Below are 18,485 nucleotides of genomic sequence, written 5' to 3'. Positions count from 1 at the left end.
GAATATGTTGACTTTGTGTTTCTTAGATCACAGAATCAGATCCTGCTTTGCTGGCTGTGGTAACTTTTGACACATTAAAACTTCTTTTTCTTCCATCACAACTGGCTGTAGTTCACTGAATTAGTTTACTGGAAATTGTCAATGTTTTCCTTTTTGATTGTTTCACTAAAACCTGCTGAAGGCAGAAAAGCACCTTGTTTTTTAAGGCCTTGTATCAGACAGTGACAGGGTTGCCTTTGTCTTTTCAGTTCTGATTGTACTTGCTAATACAAATTAACAGTGTATTCAAGGAGAAATACTTGAATTTAAAAAAAAATTTACAGTCAATAAACTAATATCCCTGTGATTCCAAGAGGCACAGTCAGTTTGAATCCAAAATATGTCAGAGGTAGCTGCAAGCTTATTGGAAATAAAGTAACCAAACCATTCAAAATTAGAATGGAGATTGATTTGGGAAATTAACTTCATGTTGATTTATATACTGTGGAACATATTTTAAGTATCACAGTATAAAAATTAATTAGAATTTTTGAATAAATGCAGTGAGCGATTTTCTCAAGTATTTGAAAAAAGAATGTTTCTGATTGGGTGGGGCACTGGTATTATCTTAGAACTCTTAATGCATTTTTCTGACTTCTATCCTAATCTGTTCATATTTTTGTCAATTTATGTATCTAGAATTTAAGTAAGATGTTTTAGTTGAAGAGCCCGACTTATGTGAGCTTTTATTTTATTGCTGTCCTTGTAATTGTTGTTCATTGCCTTCAGAATTATTCAATAAATTTGTTGCTTTAAGTACCATAAGTATTACTGATAACATGGTATAAGGAGCCATCACTAGTGTATATTACTTATACAGTCCAGAAAAACTGTGCTTTCTTTCTACACTTACCTGTTTTGTTTGGAGAGTCACCTAGAGAGCCAGCATGTGCTTCTACTCTTAATTCTGCAGTATTTAAAGGTTTTATTCCCTGTACTGATGGGTTTATTACATTGAAGATACATTAATTGTTAATTATATGTGTAATGGTTAATGTATTTGTACCTTAAAATATCAAGTATAAATTAAGTTGGATTACTGGTTTAAATGCTTATATTCTTTTGTTCATTCCTTCTTTTTCCTTTGATCCCAACCTTTGTGATCTCGTTAGGATAGCCCCCTGCTTGGGTTGTGCTAAGGTCTGCCTTGCCTTCAGACACAAGTTTTAAGGATCCTTGGACACAACCATGCAGTCTTTACCCCACACTAGGCTGATTGTATGGATTACATGAGTTTCTGGCTTTGCTGTGAGATGAAAGGTTAAAATTGAGCAGAGAAGCTGGGGGCACTGGTTAGAAGCCATATGTTTTGTAGCACTAGGATTTGCTTCCCTGAACCTCATGTAAAGGAGAGGTAGGATTTGAAAGACAACTGAGTTTAAATACCAGAAATGTGTTTCTTAGCAAAATGGTGTTAAGTTAGTTGCTCTCCTTTAAAAACCTGCTTTCAATTTCCAGTCTTGTTCAATGAGTTGACAGATATCTTGTGTCTTATGGCAGGTCCATATTTATTCTCTTGGTATGGCACTCTTTTGGGGAGCTGACCATGAAGTTCCTCAAAGTCAGGTAAGTTTAGATTTGGTTTTGTTTAATATTGCAACTTCAGACTTGATATCATTTGAGTGACTCTGCATTAGAGTTTGCATGGCAGGGTGTCATACTGAAACACTGAGTGGTAAGATGCTTTTCCCAAAATTTTACAGAATGGTTCAGGTGGGAAAGGACCACAGTTGATCCAACCTTCCTGCCCAAGCAGAGTCATCCCAGAGCACATGGCACAAGATTGCATCCAGATGGCTCAGTGAGGGAGACTTCAGCTTCTCTGGGCAGTCTGTTCCAGTCACTGCACAGAAGTTTTCTTTCCCATGCTTGCAGCTATTTCTTGTGAAGTGTGGTGTTGTCTTTCAGAGGGAAGGTGCTGATAGCAAGTTTCTGTTAGTTTCCATGAAGATACATCTGGGCCAGTCTATCCTGTAATGGCACAGGCTGAAAGCAGTTTAAGCTGCTGATAAAGGAGAAAATAATGTTTTGGTTTAGGCTTATATAAAAATAAATATTTGAAGTTACATGGTTGTTTTACACATAATAAAGCAGCTTGTTCTCTATGCTGCCATAGCTTCTGTGAGTCTGGATTTGGCACATATAGATACCTTTCACAATGGCCAAGAAAGGGTATGAATTGTTTGGAGCAGGGAGTAGACTCTTGCTAGTGACTTGTCAGTCAATGCAGACACGGTTGCAGACTGCTTAGAGCTGAATATTATTGCTCAATGTGGTTATTTTACACACCCAGCATAGCTCTTAGACTGTCCTGCCAAAACTGACTGAAGATAAATGGGATTCATTATCTTCCTCAGTGCTCCTTCCCTGCCCCCAATTAAACTTTTAGAAGTAAATACCTAGAAGAGTGAAAATAAGATGAAATGCTTCTGAAAAATGGACTTGCAGTTATGGGAGAAGCAATTTATGATTCAGGTTTAGGTTTGTTCCTACTAGTCGATGTTATACATGAGACTAAGGAAGAAAATTTGAAAGACTTCAGCATTTTAGACATTCAGTTCCTAATATTTTCTTTAACAGAGTGGTAGTTGGGATCTCAGTTGTACTTATTTGGAAGCAGCTGCCTGAATGCAGCTAAGTGAAGTAAAAAACTTTGAAGCTCTGACTCTTTAGAGGTACCTATTCATAATGCCTACTGTGCCTGTCCCAAAATCCCTAAAGTTTTTAGATATTAAGGCTTTTCTCTTACTATCCCTCCTGTATGAAAGGAGCAGTATTCAATAGTAGTACCTAAAGTAGGTAGGTGTTGAGAGGAATGTAGGCATGAATTTTAGTCCCTGTTTTCTTTGTTTCTTCCTTTGGTGTTAAGTGTAGCAACAGTTTCTCTAATTTAGTGGGAAAGCATATTGTACCTACTAATAAAACAGTATTTCCCCAAAGATAACGTGGTGAGGTTTGCCTGGAAGGAATTGCCTTTGGGATGTTGTCACGTGGATCCTCTGTCCTGTGGAGCTAGTGTTGGCAGGACAGTCTTGTGTACGGCATTCCTTTTGTGCCTTAATTTGCATGTGCAGGTTTTCCCTTTTTTAAAATAAGTTTTCTGTATTTGTCTGTCTCTGTTCATTAATGAGCTGCTTCTCTGCTGGGAGTGTGGCTGAACATGAGATTCATATCTTATTCACATACATAATTTTTATGATTAGTTAGAAGTGATAAACAGATAGATGGGGAAAGCCTATATTAATTAAATCAGGGTGGTCCAGAGTGCCTTTTTTATGGCTCACCTTAAGAGTGCTCAAACAGGGAAGATTGAAAGATTGCAATTGTTTGAAGCACTCTGTGATGCAAAAAGCTTGACAGTGTTTGTACTTTGTGGGTAGCCACCCACTTTGGGAGAGTTGCAGATCAGAAAGCTCAGGTCCCAAGTGCCTGTGGCCCCTGAGAACAAGTGTTATCACTGACTGCTGCATGCCCTGGGGAGGAATATCCCCTACAGTGTGCTGCATTCAGTGGATGGGGAGAGCACAAAGATATCTAGGGTTTTATTTTTTTTTTAGACTGTATGGGTGTTGTCCTGCAGTTATGGAGCTCCGCTTTGTTAACCAGCGGTTTGGTTCTTTTATTCCTTACTTTTTTGTTGATACTGTGATACCACTGGAATTTGGGAATGCTAACACATCTGCTGCAAAATATTGGTGAGGTGAGGAACTGCAGAAAATGAGTACAGAAGGTTGTACAAAATTATTGTGGTGAGGTTTGAATTTTATACTTGTGAGTGGAAGAATGTTCAAAATTAAGGATTAAATCTTCCTTTGAACCTTTTCCCTTTTACTTTGTTTTCACTTATTCATTAAATGTTTGAGAAAGTGATTGGTGTCCTGAGTTTGCAGATCAGGCAGCTTGTTTAGGCCAGTGTAGGAATAGAGTAGGAGTTGAAATCAGAGGCTGGATGCCTCTCCTGTTCTGCAGACACTATTTTTTTCACCTTCTAGATGGCGAATTTTCAAACTGGCGCTCAGACAATGAAGGCAACAACTCTCATGAGTATGTTGCTGAGTGTCTTTTGTTTCTGAGTGCTCCCCAAGTCACTATCAAAACTGATTCTCCCCTGTTCTTGTTTGACTAGCCTATCAAGCTTGGAGACCATCTCAACAGCATTCTGCTGGGGATGTGTGAAGATGTCATCTATGCCCGTGTGTCTGTCCGGACTGTTCTGGATGCCTGCAGTGCCCACATCAGGAACAGCAACTGTGCCCCTTCTTTCTCGTATGTGAAGCAGTTGGTCAGACTGGTTCTGGGAAGCCTGTCTGGGGTAAGTCTGTGTCAGCGTTTGAGGAAATAATAGAGGTGAGCAGGAAGAGCAAAAGTGCTAATCATTCTTCCTCTTGTTTTGGTATGTTGCAATTTTGACAAGGGTGAGTGTTGAAAGGAGGGAACAGCTTCTCTCCCCATGTAGCAGTGTGTGCACTTGACAGTTCCTCCTGAAACATGCATTCATGAGTTTCTGAAGAGGTCATTTCACAAACTGTCTTCATTGAAAAAAAAGGTAGGGAGAAGCAGGAGAACAAGATGATGAACTGTAGGGCAAGGCTTAGACTTGTTGCCACTTGAAATGCTTCAGAAATTATTGCTGTGAGTTTACTTTAACTTGAGGTTATGCTTGACTTTTGGAGAGTTGCTTATTAACAGAAAGGACTGTTTAGGCAATGTGCCAATTCTCTTGCACTTCTGCTCAGCTCTTGAATATGAGAAGATATTGTGGAGGATTTTATTGTCTAATAATGACTAAACTGTTTTTAGAAGTGAAAGAAATTACATTAACTCGTCTTGCAAAGTTACTATTCCTGATGGGCAACTTCTGTCTTCACCATTACAGCATAACTTCAGAATAGTTAAATAATTTTAAGTAAATAAAGGAAGACCATAAATTGTCATAGATTGTCAAATGGTCTGGGTTAAAAGGGACCTTAAAGCTCAGATCCAACCTCCCTGCCATGGTCAGGGATACCTTTTGCAAGACCAGATTGTTCAGAGCTCCATCCATCCTGGCCTTGAACACTTCCAGGGAAAGGGAATCCACAACTTCACTGGCAACCTGTGCCAGTGCCCCACCACCCTCCCAGTAAAGAACTTCTCCCTAATAACTAATCTAAATCTACTCTCAGTTTGAAGCCATTTTCCTTTGTCCTGTCACTACATGCTCTTGTAAATAGTTCCTTTCTCTCTTTCTTGTAGGCTCCCTTCAGGTACTGGAAGTTCACAATTTTTCTTCTCCAGCCTGAACAACCCCAATTCTCTCAGCCTTTCCTCATAGGAGAGTGCTCCACCCCTCTAATCAGCTTGGTGTCCTTTCTCTGGACTTGCTCCAGGAAGTCTGTGTAAAAACTGGGGTCTAGAGAGACAGCACAAGAGAAATTGAATGAAAAACATTTAAAAATATTTAATTTGCTGATGCTGCCTTTTTTTTTTTTCTTTTAATAAGAAGGTATGGTCTAATTGTTAGATAATTTCTTCATATATCTGCTTTGGAAATGCTTGCAGAAAGCAAGAGGTCCCTTCATTTGTCTAATATTTGACAGCAGCTGATTATGCCAGGCCCCCAGAAACAGTGCTGAGCCTGAGCTCCACAAAGGATTGTCTAGTCTGTGAGCTATGTCTGTCAGTCCAGTGCTCCTCACTGTAGTGCCTGAAGTCTTGTGCAGTTGCCATGTGGAACTAGTCTGTAGTTTAGTGAAATAAAAGGCTACAGGGCCATCATCAGTGGTGCTAATGAAATAAAGGTCCAAATTTTAAATCAGGCCACAAGCTATAGAAACAGCCACTCTGGAAAGTGAGTCATTATTCTCCAAGTTGTTGATGGCCATTTCAGCTTAGCAAGTTTTCTGCTCTCCCTCCTCTTGTACTGATCTAGACCAGCCTGCCAAAGACAGTAACAGGGCTCCCAAATGCTTGTGAAATCCAATGGAGTGCTGAATCCAGCAAATGTGAATTCCAGGGTGAGATCTCCCAATCTCCTGTCCATATTGTTAATGAAGGAGTGGGACTAAAGTTATCCTGTGCTGAAGCTTTGCCATTTCTTCCTCCAGTAACCTTTCTGATTCTGAATGCATCATTTTGCATGAGGACAAGAAAAAAAACCAGCTAAATAACACCAAGAATTAACAGAGCAATGACAGCACAGCTGTGCTGCTAGGTTTTTGTACAGGTGTACAGCCAGCCAGCCCTGCTGGTTTTAATGTTCAGTGCTCTGTATGTGTGCTGGAATTTCTTAAATTGACAAGAAAAGTGTATAAATTTTGTTTTTTCAGAGGCAGAGTACAACTTATTATCCCAAGGTTGGCATGCCTCTAATCTTGATAGGCCTTATCAAAGGTCTTATCTCTGTAACTGGTCATTTGGTGGTGTCTGAAGCACAGCTGAGAGGTCCTATTTGGATGTTTTCATTTGCCATGTTAGTATGTTTGTCAAGGACAATATAGCCCCAGGCTGATTCAGTCTGTTTAATGTCAACTGAGTTGTATTGTAACTGTGAAGTCTGCTTGATTTCTCCTTCCCTCCTGCTGTCCAGGTTACACTCCCACTATATGAAAAGATCTCACTAAGAATGTTTTGTTGTAGGAAATAAACTCTTCTTTGAATGACTATATGTGTGAAAGTTTTTCCTAGGGAAGTAGTGATTTAAAAAAAAAGGTTAAGTGAAAAGTTAGTGGGAGTAGTTAAGCCTGACACATGAAAGGAATGTGCCTGAGGGGCTGAAGAGACTCCTCACAAATGGGTGCATGTGATTTGACATAAGTCGTGTGAGGGTACAAGACAGTTCTTCCTGTTATGCAGAAAACTCTTGGGTAGAACTAGGCAAATTCTAGCCATGCTGTAATCATGGAAGGTGGTTTTTGAGGGTTGCTATCCCTTCAGTTTGCTGTAGGAGTGGAATGTGTTTAAGTTATATCCTTGTGAGCTTTGCTTATTCTTAGTGGAAAAAAGGTACACCAAATGTGTAGTTAAATAATGCACACACTATTTAAATATGGACAATTCTAGGGGATATGCTCACCAATTAATCAGTTTTTTATTGAAACTCCCATTCTGCATTTAACCATTTGACACTAATATTCTGCATTTACATAAAAACAATGCTTGATTTGTTCTAATATAAGCTCTTCCAACATTTTGACTTGATGTTACTGCCTTTTTTTGCAGATGGATCAGCTGTCTTGTAATGGAGATAGAAAATTGCAGCCAGACAGGAGCCAGGCTATTCGGGAGAGGCTGAGGGGAAAAGGGCTTCCCACAGGTAAGTGCTTCATTGCAGCCCTGGGGAAGTCCAAGTTTGGGTAGATATTGTAAGTAAAGAAATCAAGTAGAGGAGGACTTGCTTGCATTCACAGAACCCTGATGGTTCAGTGCATAGCAAAATGTTGGTGATGGTGACAGGTGGTGATGGTTTCGAGAAAATATTTGTCTTTCTTCAGTTCAGTCCTTATGGTAGAAACAGGTTCTAAAGGTTCTTGGCCAAGTGTTTTGTTTCTGGAGAAAGGAGGTTTTCAGCTGAAGGCTCATCAACTAGAGGAACAGGAAGCTTTTCCTTGTTCTCTCTTTCCTGTGGACTCTGCTCTCTCATCATAGCTCTAATTGCACAAAACATTTCATCCTGTGTCCTGGGGAGCCCTGGACTCTTTTCCCTGCACACAAAGCTCTTTTGCTGCCTTTTATTTATTTTTTTTTTCCCTGAAGAAAAGTGATGTATGCTCCATCACAGTTCTGCTATGCTTTGACAGTGTGAGGTAGATATGGAGGCCAGGTAAGGTTGTACTTTACTTCAGGGAAGTAAGAAAAGAGGAAACTGGGAGACCAGGGAGGAGACAGACTGTTGCTGTTGCCACTGTGGAGGTAAAAGGATAAAGTGATGTCGGTTGAATGCTGGTGTTTGCCATCATTTTTTGTTGTTTAGGATCATAGATGATGTTGTTTGTTGGCAGCATCAGCTTTGCGCTAGGCTTTTCAGACAAGAGGATATATTCTTCCTAAAGGCTGATTTCTAATCTTGAAGAATTGTGGAGCTGAGCAGGAACATTTTATAAGGCATAGCTTGGACCAGTCTAACTGATTGAAACAAAGATAGGTTGCTGATGTGCTCGAGTTGCTCCTTCTTTGGTTTTGTGTCAAGCAACAATGCAGTGAAAAGCAAAAACTGAAATAACCCATGGAGTTGTTAGTGACAATATGAGCTGCAGAAATTAAGACACAAGTCTGGCAAGGGATTGGTTATCTCCCTTTTTAAGATTATGCTAGAGTAGGCTACTGTTTGATATAAAACACTTATGGCAGTGGTTGTCAGCCCTCCCACTACAGCACTATGTGTTCAGGAACAGTTTCTGGTACAAGCTGTTTCTTCATTTTTTGGCACAAATGCACTGTTCTGTCTGCTTTTTCTGGGGCTTTGTTTTCTTACTGGTTCTTTTTTTTTTTTCAGAATATTTCTGTAGCAATAGGGAAATCTTTTAGAAATAAAGGGTTTGGGACTGGATCAATCTAGTTGACTGGATTCATAAACCGTTTCTTTTCTTTTCTGAATTTTTTTAAGAGCTTTCTTAAAATAAATTCTTTCCCTGGCTCCCACTAATGTAAAGGTATGAACTAGAACCTTATTTTTCTGGTTATTTGTTTATTCTTTAACCCTATTCTTCCCAGTCTCCAGTGTTGTCCAATAAACAGTTTCTTTACACACCTTTGGTTTTTTTGCCATTACTACCCTATTCCATACTTTTTTTCAAGAGCTTTATTTAAGCACAATGCCTTATTACCTCAAGTTTTTCATTTCTATACCCTCTTTCCATTACCTATTCTGCTTTTTATTCCCTAACAATAATTAACTGTGTTTTGGTATTTGTAAAGTTTTGGAGACAAAGCAGAATTGTCTTTAAAGTCTCTTCTCACTGCATTAACAAATTCTGATTATTCTTTTCTTTGTTGTTTCTAGTTTTCTATTCTCTAATACAACTAACCAGTCTTTTGCTGTTTTGTTATTCATTTTCTTAGAGAATCTTCAACTTTTTTTAAATGTTTGTGGTTTGAGGGGTTTTGTTTCTCTGTCCATTTGTTTTCCAATCCACAGCTTCGTTTAAACTTTTTACCAGCTTTTCTTTTCCTGAAGTAATGCTTGTCCCTGGTGTCTTCATTATATCTTAACAAAAAACCTTTTGTTTTAGGTTCTACCAAATTTTGGAGATTGCTGTAGTAGCTCTAGCCAATATCTTCATGGCTTTCTGGGTCAGCACTAGGGTGAATAACATGTAATGTCTGAAACTTTCTCTGAGGACTCTGTCTTTAACTCAGAGGAAGTAGACTAGATGATCCAATTGCTGTTTTTACTGTATTCTCTAACTTGAAAAAAATGTCATGGGTAGAATGTTTTTTCCTCTTATTCCTGGATACTGAGTCCACTTGGCTCAGCTGCTATCAACCAGTAAGTTTAAGAGAGAGTTTTAAGCAACCTTAGTCAAAATTACTTTCTGAAAGTAAAATTGTCTTTTTATGGGACTTTGTACTATCTGAAGAGTTCTAATTTATTAGAATCTTTACTCACATAATATTAGTGAAGTGACAGAACATAATAACCCCCAGACTACAAAGTTGCTGTTAGCACCTGTTCCTGTGAAGCTCACTGAAAGTGCTTTCATGTGTAGAGTGTTACAGATAATGTGTGGCAAGGAATAAATGTTTGTGCTTCACTCTTCCAGTGCAAACATTATATTGTCTGCATAATTCCAGGCCTGGTCTGAAAGGTACAAGTTATTAATGAGATACTCTTAAATACTTGATTTTTTTCTATTCTTTTCAAGATGAACTGTCAATGAGCAAAACTGCTTTTCAGTTACCCTGTAGAGTTTGACATTTTGGTATTGTAGTTCTCTCTTCCTCCCATCCCAAGAAACAGAAATAATTTTTCATGTTTTCTGGTATTTGAGTCTTTATTTTCCTAATTTTTTTTTTTTTTTTAATTAAATTGAAATCACTTATTCCTTTGCTTTATGTGTTGCCTGACCTGCTTCCACTGAACGATTTCCAGTTTCTCTGTATCACATTATTTACCTGTGGAATTCATTTTTCTCCTTTTCTTTAGAAGCCTTACAACCTTAGCTTACAACCAAAACCTTTCCCAATTCTGCTTCTGTTATCAGTCACTTTTCCTAGTATGCCTTAATAGCACTGTCTTCCCTTTATGTTGATCTTAGATATGTTGCTTGATCTGTGTTCCTGAGACCTCAGAGAATTGTAAAATACAAAACAGAACCCTTCAATTAACCAAGCCAGTTCTAGCTGTTTTCAGTTCTGTTTTTACACTAAGTACACTGAGTCATGTATTTGGAAGTTAGTGAGGACCCAGTGAAATGGGTGTCTGATATTAATGGGTGACAGCTTGCATTTGACTCAGGGCAATTCAGTGCTTGTTATTTCTTTTTCTGCAGTGGTGTGCTGGTTTGCCAGTGCAGATCCAGTCAATAGCAGCACAGATCAGCTGCCCTGGGGGCACAGCTGTAAATTTCAGGGAAAGTGAGCTATAGAATGTAGTGCTGATTATATAGGTTGATAATCTCTTAGTTTGAGGAGCCACAACTAGAAAGCCAGATTAAGGTTTAAGAAAGATGTTAGGGTTAAAAAAAAAAAAAAGAAAGCCAACAAAATCAAAACAACTCAGGAAGGTAAAAAGTGTTTTTTCCCTGATTTGTTACTGTGCTATTCTGTGCTGTGTGTAGCTGAAATAAATGTCTCTTAGTCCAGTTGCAAATTGGCAGACATTTAGAAAGTCAGTAAGCTACTAAGAGAGGATTATGATTTTGAGTGCATTTTTCTAATGAGTTAGAAGTTCTGTGAGTCATCTTTTACCCTTTTCTGGGGTTTAACTGCCTCTTGAGAACTCATTTTGGGTCAAGTTTAGCACTGGGATGATTGGAGGGGGTGAGGTAGGTGCATATAAGGATGTGTATAGCTTAACTAGTCACTTCCCTAGTGTATTACATGTAAAGTAAATACAGTGAGCAGAAATCTCACTGCTGGTAAGAGCAGAAGACTCATCCATCTGATGTGCACTGATGAGTTGTTGTGAAAATCTTAGAATTCATAATGAATAGAATAGCTGTCATATGGAGAAAAAAGCAGCATAAGGGGCATGGCATTTATTGTAAACTTTAGAGTATTGTAAAGTTACTTGGAGCATGTAACTTAAATCATGCTGATAAATCATGCTAAGTTCATGAATGTAAGAGATGGTTCAGTAAGAGAGATGTGCTTCTAACTGGAGAGCAGCCAACTAATACCTTAGATATTTGCAGTCTTTGAAAAATGCTATGATGTTTCTTTTATTTGAATTTTATTATTATTAGGATCAGTTTTCCATACCATGTTAATTCACAATTATAATTGCCAGGGCTTTATTGTTGACTTAGGATTAATGTTTTGAAATGTTTCCAACTCACATGTTTAAATAAAATATTTTGCTTGTTATGTCACCAGCTTTGATATTTTCAGCTATTCATTTCCATCCTTCTCTTGAAGATAATTATTAAATTAATAAACAGCTTTATGTTAATATTCTCCCCAGTTAAATTTATTTTTTGTCTCTTTCATGACTCATTTTCTGTGGCTATCTTGGTGAATGAGTTTTACAGCAGGGTTGGCTGCAGAAGTAATTTATTGTAAATTAATATTACAGAATGTTTGCTCTTAGTCAAGTCATATTCAGAACACAGTGTTTAGGAACTGACTTAGCCAGCAGAAATAATAGCAGCAAGACCTGTCATGAGTCATCTGAACCAATGAATTACTTAATTTTTGTACTTAAAAATGCTTTAGACCTTAAAAGAGTTCTTACATCAAGAACTATATGTGGAAGTTACTTAATTGGCTTCATAAAATTTTTTTGGTGTGACAAAAGATGAAGTAACTGTCAAACTCTTCCAAATATGAAGCAAGAATTTATTCACTGTGTTATTCTCTGCCACATCCTTGACAAAGATGTGTAGAGTATTTAATGCTCAGTTGAAATCTTGTACTTGCCTGTAAACCTGCTTCCCAGCCATCTAATACCTGAAATCCTGCACCTTGTGTGTTTATTTGCAAAATTCCAATTTAATTTGGTGATCCACGAACACCAAGGACAGACCTTTGCCAGAGATTTTCCATCTTCTAAAGAGATGCAGCTAACAGGTGTATTGGCTTTCCTGCCATGAGGATCCCTGATTTTAACTTGACTTTTACAATGTGGTAGCCTGTCACAAGTCCAACTTGTATATTATCATATTACAGTTGTATTCTGATCTTTTTCTCTGCCAAAAATATGTGCCATGTCAATGAAGGCTTGAAATTAATTTAAAAGATAATTTAGATTCACCTTAACTGCACACAATAGGAAATATTTGGAAATAGTGGTAAAAATTGTGGATGTTGATCAACTCCCTGTTTAATTAGATTGTATGCACTATTGTGTAACAAAAATGATAGGTGTTGCAAACTGAATGAAAAATGCTAAGTGGAGCTGCTTTTAATTTTAACAATATTCTATATATCAACCAAAAAAACCTCTCAAATAAGTGAAAACATACCTTTTTTTCTTTTGATCCAGGGAAGTTGACTGTGAATTGTTTTAGTTCCTGATCTGGGTGAAAACACAACTTTTAATCTATAAAGAAATGGTTTATAGTGATGACCTCCATATGTGAACTGAAGTAGCTTAAACATCTTGATAAATCCAAGCACACAGACTTAAATTATCAAAAACTGCAGCACCAACTCATTTCTATTTACTTGAAAATTTGTAATCTGTAAATATACTAAATATACTCTTTTATTTTTTGTTCTTTTCTCTGGCTCCTCAGTTCCAGAAACAAAAGAACTGAGTAGGTGGAGAATAACTTCCAGAGTTCAGCAAAACCAAATGAAAGCCAGATGAAGATTTCTTGTTGGGGGAAAAAAAAAATTATTTTATCCTTTTTCACTCCAAAACTCATGCCTGTTTTCTTCCAATAAGTGTTTCTGTTTGCATCTGGCAGTAGTGGTTGTTGGCATTGGTAGAGACCTTTTAAATTTAGGTATAGTTTCACTAGCTATAGGGAGCTTCCAGCTTGGCACTATTGGAAATGCTGCCAGAGCAGTACTGAGGACAAACTCAGAACTCTGAGGATAAAACAAGACCAGACACAAAGATCCGTGAGGAAACCAATCCAGAGATGCCAAAGGCTGTCTCTGTGCAGAAAAGCAGCTGTATCACTGAGCTTCTCCTGGGATACACAAAAATCCAGGAAGGGACTAGCTAGGTGGATCTTTTGCCTGCTTGCTTGAGAAATGTACCAAAAAAGTCTGACCCAAAAAGCTGAGTGGAAAAGAGCAATGGTTGCCTTTTCTTGCAGAGGTGCTGAGGAAGGGAAGAGGTAAAAGTTGCAATTATGGATGATGAAGTGCTGCTTGGCAAGGCTCACTACCACTGTTCTGAACAAGATGCCTGGGTTTTGGAGCTGTTTGGTGTTTTTTGATAGAAGAGCTGTCAGTCCAAAGCAGAATGCAAATCACTATAGAGAATTTATAGCTTGGCCATTGCATATAGTGCTTTCAACAGTCCTTGTGTCCAGTTCAATTCTTCCTTCACAGAGAATGCATTGTTTAGGAGCACTTCCGTCTGGAACTTGGATTTTTCTCAATGATTTAGAAAGGAAAAGAGGGGTTGCCATTGCTAGCAGTCAACCAACAGGCCACATCTGGCTCTGTTGTCTTCTGTTTGGCTTTTAGCCTGCCCCAAAGGGATTGCAAACCCAACTCCTCCATCAGCTACCCACTCATATTTTAGAAACTAACCGCATTGTCTGGGGAGAAAGAGTTTTTTCTGTTGCTTTGTTTTCTGCACAAAGATGGCGTGGGAGATGTTTTTTAAACTCCTGTACGATAATTTCCTCTCTTGAGACCATCCAGTCTAACAGTGATGGTGTGTTCTCATGCACATGTGAGCAGTCTTTCCCTGCTCCCCCTGACCCCTCTCTCTTCCTAACCACCCCCCACTCCAATATGTGTTCGTGTATATCCACGAGTCAAAATCCGTAATAGAGTTGGAAACTGTTCTGCTTTGTGCAAACTAAAAGAATGGGCAGGCAGAAAGTCTTTAAAGAAAACTGAGTTGAGTTTGGGCAGCAAAAAACAAATACCGTATGTGATGGTGCCAATTGTGTTTGCACTTACTTAATATCGGATTAATTGCTTGTATGATCAAGTTGGCACCCAAGTAATCACAGACAGACTGGATTTAGTTAGATAACAACTCTTTCTCAAAGGAAAATCAACCAGATTACTGTCAGCATGAGTGAAAGATGGTCTGTGAATGACACTGGTGTAAAGGAGGGTGTAGTTGCATGCATTGCTGAAAACACCAAAGGAAGAAGGAAGCAGATCTATGGTTATTTAGCAAACGTAACAACTGGCAGTTGAAGGTGTGTGTGGAAAACTAGTTTCATTTTAGCACCACAAGGGAATTTAATCATGAACTCCTGGTGATTAATTGCTATTTTTGTTGCATATATTCTCTCACTATATAGTACACATTGGAATCATACAGTTACTGTAATTGCATTTGAATTATTTACAGTAATTATAAATAATTGCACTAATGTAACATCAAGTAGAGGATAAACACCCAAGGGCGATATGAGGAATCAAGAACCCATAGACTCTTCAGATGAGCAAGGAGGAGAGTTTAGGGCAACAGAGAAGTAACTGGGGAAGGGGAAAGTATTCCTTTTGAAGTTGCTTACATGTTGCAGCATCTTAATTGCCAATGGCTTGTTCTATCACCTTCACTGACAGACAGGGAGGCACTTCTCTGTCCTGTTACACACCTGGGTAACTGAAGCCTGGGGTAGCTCTGTGTGGTCTCAGGTGATATAATTAATGTCTTTAGTCAAGCCAAGATACTTGGGATAGGTCTCCAGAGTTTCCATTACAAACACAATTTTTTTATTTTTTTTTTTTTAAAGGAAGGTCATAACATGAGTTCTTGCATTATAAAGATGTTCCAGTTCTCTTATGCAAGTTCCTTTTGATCATTGGTTAGATATTTATTCCTTATACATAGGTTTTTGCTGGTGGTTATTTCCTTCATTTTTCCACACATTTCATTATAAAAGCTGGGGGGATTGAAGTGGGGGAGGGCAGTGAAAGCTGAAGAATAAACCACATATTGGCTTAATGAATTTGGGCTTGAGTATGCCATCCAACTGAAAATCCCTGTGTTAAACAAGGAATATTATCTCAGTCTGCTCTGTTTTGGAGATGTACTGTTTTCTGGAACCTGGATACATGAGCCTTATGCTGAAAGATACTTCCTGCAGTCATTTAAGACTTGATCCAAGTAATACTGAGGTAATGGAGGAAGTTCAGGATTAAAAAAGTGAAAATACTTTAACAGCTGATGGTGTGACTTACAAAGTCTATAATAGTACTTCAAAAAAGGAAGAAGAGATGAGGACAGATTTACATTATTAAAAACAGAAATATTAGCTTGGACTGATTGCTGGTTGCCTGATCCAATTTTACTACTGGTATCTGCACTTGAGTTACTTCTGTATTGAGAAGTCTTGCCCTTGATCCTTGGCCTCTGTGCTCTGGTTCTAAAAGCAGCATGCAGTTTTGGCTGGGATAAAGTACAGGTCTGAAAGTTCTCTATTGCTGCTTTGTTTAAGTTTGCCCTCTCAAGATAGCCAGGCTGTGCACTCCTTGCCCCAAGGTCTCTTCTGTACCCTTCTCTGAGGATGATTTTTAAACAGCTCAGGTTGGCACTGTCAGTCAGTTTGGGCAGAGCTTGTTAAAATAATGTAATGTAGAGAGGGATGGGTTTTGCAGAGGTGGGAAGAATTGACAAAGCTGATGAAAAGTAGAAGTGGGAATGGGAAGAGTAATAAAGGACATATTAAAGACTTCCAAGAGAATTTTGCAGTCTCAAGCCTGAATACCGAGGCCAGCTGTAGACTCATTTTGGTGCTATGTAAAAATCTCATGCTGACTGCTTAATGTGGATCTGAGTTAGACCTGTAGCGTGGAAGAGCAGCATGGAAGTGGAACACCTCCTGCACTGCTTCCTGATGGGACAGCTCACCTCCTGTCTCATGGTGCAGTTGGCTGGTTGAGTGGCAAAGCTGTAGCCATGAGTACTTCCCTTGTCAATGCCCATGAGATAGTGCTCATGGCCTTCACTTTTACTTGTGAGAGGAGGCCCAGTGGGGAATGATGTGGGGAATAGAGAGCATCTCTTGTGTGCTGAGGCAAAGGAGCCTGTGGCTTCAGTGCCTCTGTGCAAACAGGAAATAGCTTCTGGTATATCCAAGTATATTCTGGTATATCCAAGTCCACAGGAACCATAGCTTTGGAGAGGAGGATGCTCCTTCCACCCACCACTCTTTTTCAGTGACAGGTGGGCTCTTTCTCTGCAGCTCTCACCAGCACAAAGCAAGACAGGGCTGTGTCTCTGGGGTGCTGTGGTGTGTATACCCACAGATTCTAAAAGTACCTTGTGACTCTTTCCATTGCATGTGATCCTGCAACATGATCATGCTTCAGTGTGCAGAGACCTAAATGATCTTTTGAACCAGGAATGTTCTTCTGAGTCATGACCAATGCTGTACCATGTAATCCTGTGTGCATAGCTGTGGTAGTGTATTGGAGTTGCAGCTGTCTGCTTCTCTTGGGTGTTTTTCTGCTTTGTTTGCCCTTGTTTTGTTCAGTAAGATCCCTGCATGTAAATACTTTCAGTGTTAAAGAAGTGGGTGTTTGGGGTTTTTTTACAGTGTATAGAGGAGGTTGTTTTGGTGTTTTTACAGCCTAAAATTATCTTGGAACTCTCATTACTGGGGAGGATTCTCGGAGCTCCTTTTGATTTGCATTTCTGCTGGCCATCTTAAAAAGCAAACTGCAGTGTTTAGCTTTTTATCTCACAAATGACTGAGTTAAAATCTTGTCCAGGAATGTTTGTCCTCAGTGCATGTACATGAATGTGAAGTATGTGTTTGCAGAGTAGATATTATCCTGCTGTTTTAGATGGATAGCTGGGAACTTCACAATGAACATTTATTTTTAAAAGGCTTTTTTGTGTGTGAATATTATACATAGTTCACCAGCCTTAGGATGATGCATAGTCTGAGAATAAGGTAATAATGTAATATTTACTTGACCACGAAGATAATTATGTTTAGTTTAGTATTAAAGCTATCTTTGTAAAATATGAAATGAGGCATCAGATCCTTTTAGAAGATTAGTTCGTTCTCATTGGCAAAAGTGTTTATTTTCTTGGCTAGACCATGTGGGAATTGTGTGTGATTTCTTACAAGGCAACTTTTAGACAAACCAAACCCTAACATTTTACCATAATGTATTTGAATGGTGATAGGAAGCAAGAGGCTACTTGGTTGCATTTGGCTTGAGTCTTGCTGGTTTTGATTGTTAGTTAAATATCACAGAAATAAAAACTACAGACTAAAAGCACAGCTCCTCTTGAGGAATATCAGAGTTGAAAGGTGTTTATACCTTTAAAAGCCCTAAGCTTTTAAAGCATTAGTGACTACATTTCCAAACATCCCTAAAGCATTCTGTGAAATTCTGTTTGGAAGGATAGCACTGTAGATAAAGATCATCAGGAGCCTGCTGTGCAAGTGGGGCAGTTAATTTCAATCGATGCAGGCAGGACTATGCAGCATTCTTTAAGAGTAGTAGATTACTTTGAACTCATGACTGCTTGCTTTTGCAGTGAAATCTTCAAGGCTGCTCCTTCTTGAAGAATGTACATGGGAATATCACCATAAAGAGGGAGCTAGGTCTAAGGAAGGCATCAGTCACATGCCGTGCTGACTCCACCTGGATCAAAACCTCTTGGTCACCATGATATGATATTCTTTAGAAACCACATATTTCATTGATATGGTTCCACCTCTGGCAGTTCCTTTTATTCTGGAAGTAATTTCATGAGAAGGGAGAGGGAGAAGAGAGATTTCCTAAGTATTGGCAGATCCATGTATTAGTGAAATTCAGAGGGTGCAGACTCATTTTTACCTTGGAAGCTTTGTTGGTTTTGTTTCAGAGTATTCTTTATCAGGAGAGACTGTAGTCACAAAATTAGTCATTAGAGGAAGAACCAGGATTTTTATAATTCCTAAGTACACAGTCATTCTTTTCTTACTGCTGACTCTATTGCAGGGCATCTGTAAATCTGTAGAACAAACCTAGACTTGTTATTAAAACCTGTAGGCAGTGTATTTGGGTGTGAGTGGAATGAATGATTTCAGATTGATTATTAAGTAGTATTTTTGGTGATAGTCCAGGCTATTTTGAAAATGAGACTAATGAGAAAACAACTTTCAGCAATTATATGACAGTTTGGGGGTTTTTAATGTTAATACTGAATTATAGTAAGTCTT

General features: G+C 38.6%; 1 protein-coding gene across 1 annotated transcript in view; it reads left to right on the top strand.

The window, feature by feature from the left end:
- Positions 1–18,485, top strand: part of PTPN13 (protein tyrosine phosphatase non-receptor type 13) — a 108,830-nt gene that overhangs the window by 33,954 nt on the left and 56,391 nt on the right. Inside the window, exons 4-6 of the mRNA XM_056490408.1 lie at positions 1,540–1,605; positions 4,166–4,351; positions 7,240–7,333. Of these exons, the coding sequence (XP_056346383.1) occupies positions 1,540–1,605; positions 4,166–4,351; positions 7,240–7,333 (346 nt within the window). The remainder of the gene's footprint in view (positions 1–1,539; positions 1,606–4,165; positions 4,352–7,239; positions 7,334–18,485) is intronic.

This window comes from Oenanthe melanoleuca, chromosome 4 (assembly GCF_029582105.1).
Source record: "Oenanthe melanoleuca isolate GR-GAL-2019-014 chromosome 4, OMel1.0, whole genome shotgun sequence".
NCBI classification, from domain to species: domain Eukaryota; kingdom Metazoa; phylum Chordata; class Aves; order Passeriformes; family Muscicapidae; genus Oenanthe; species Oenanthe melanoleuca.
This window is presented reverse-complemented; position numbering and strand designations above follow the sequence as displayed.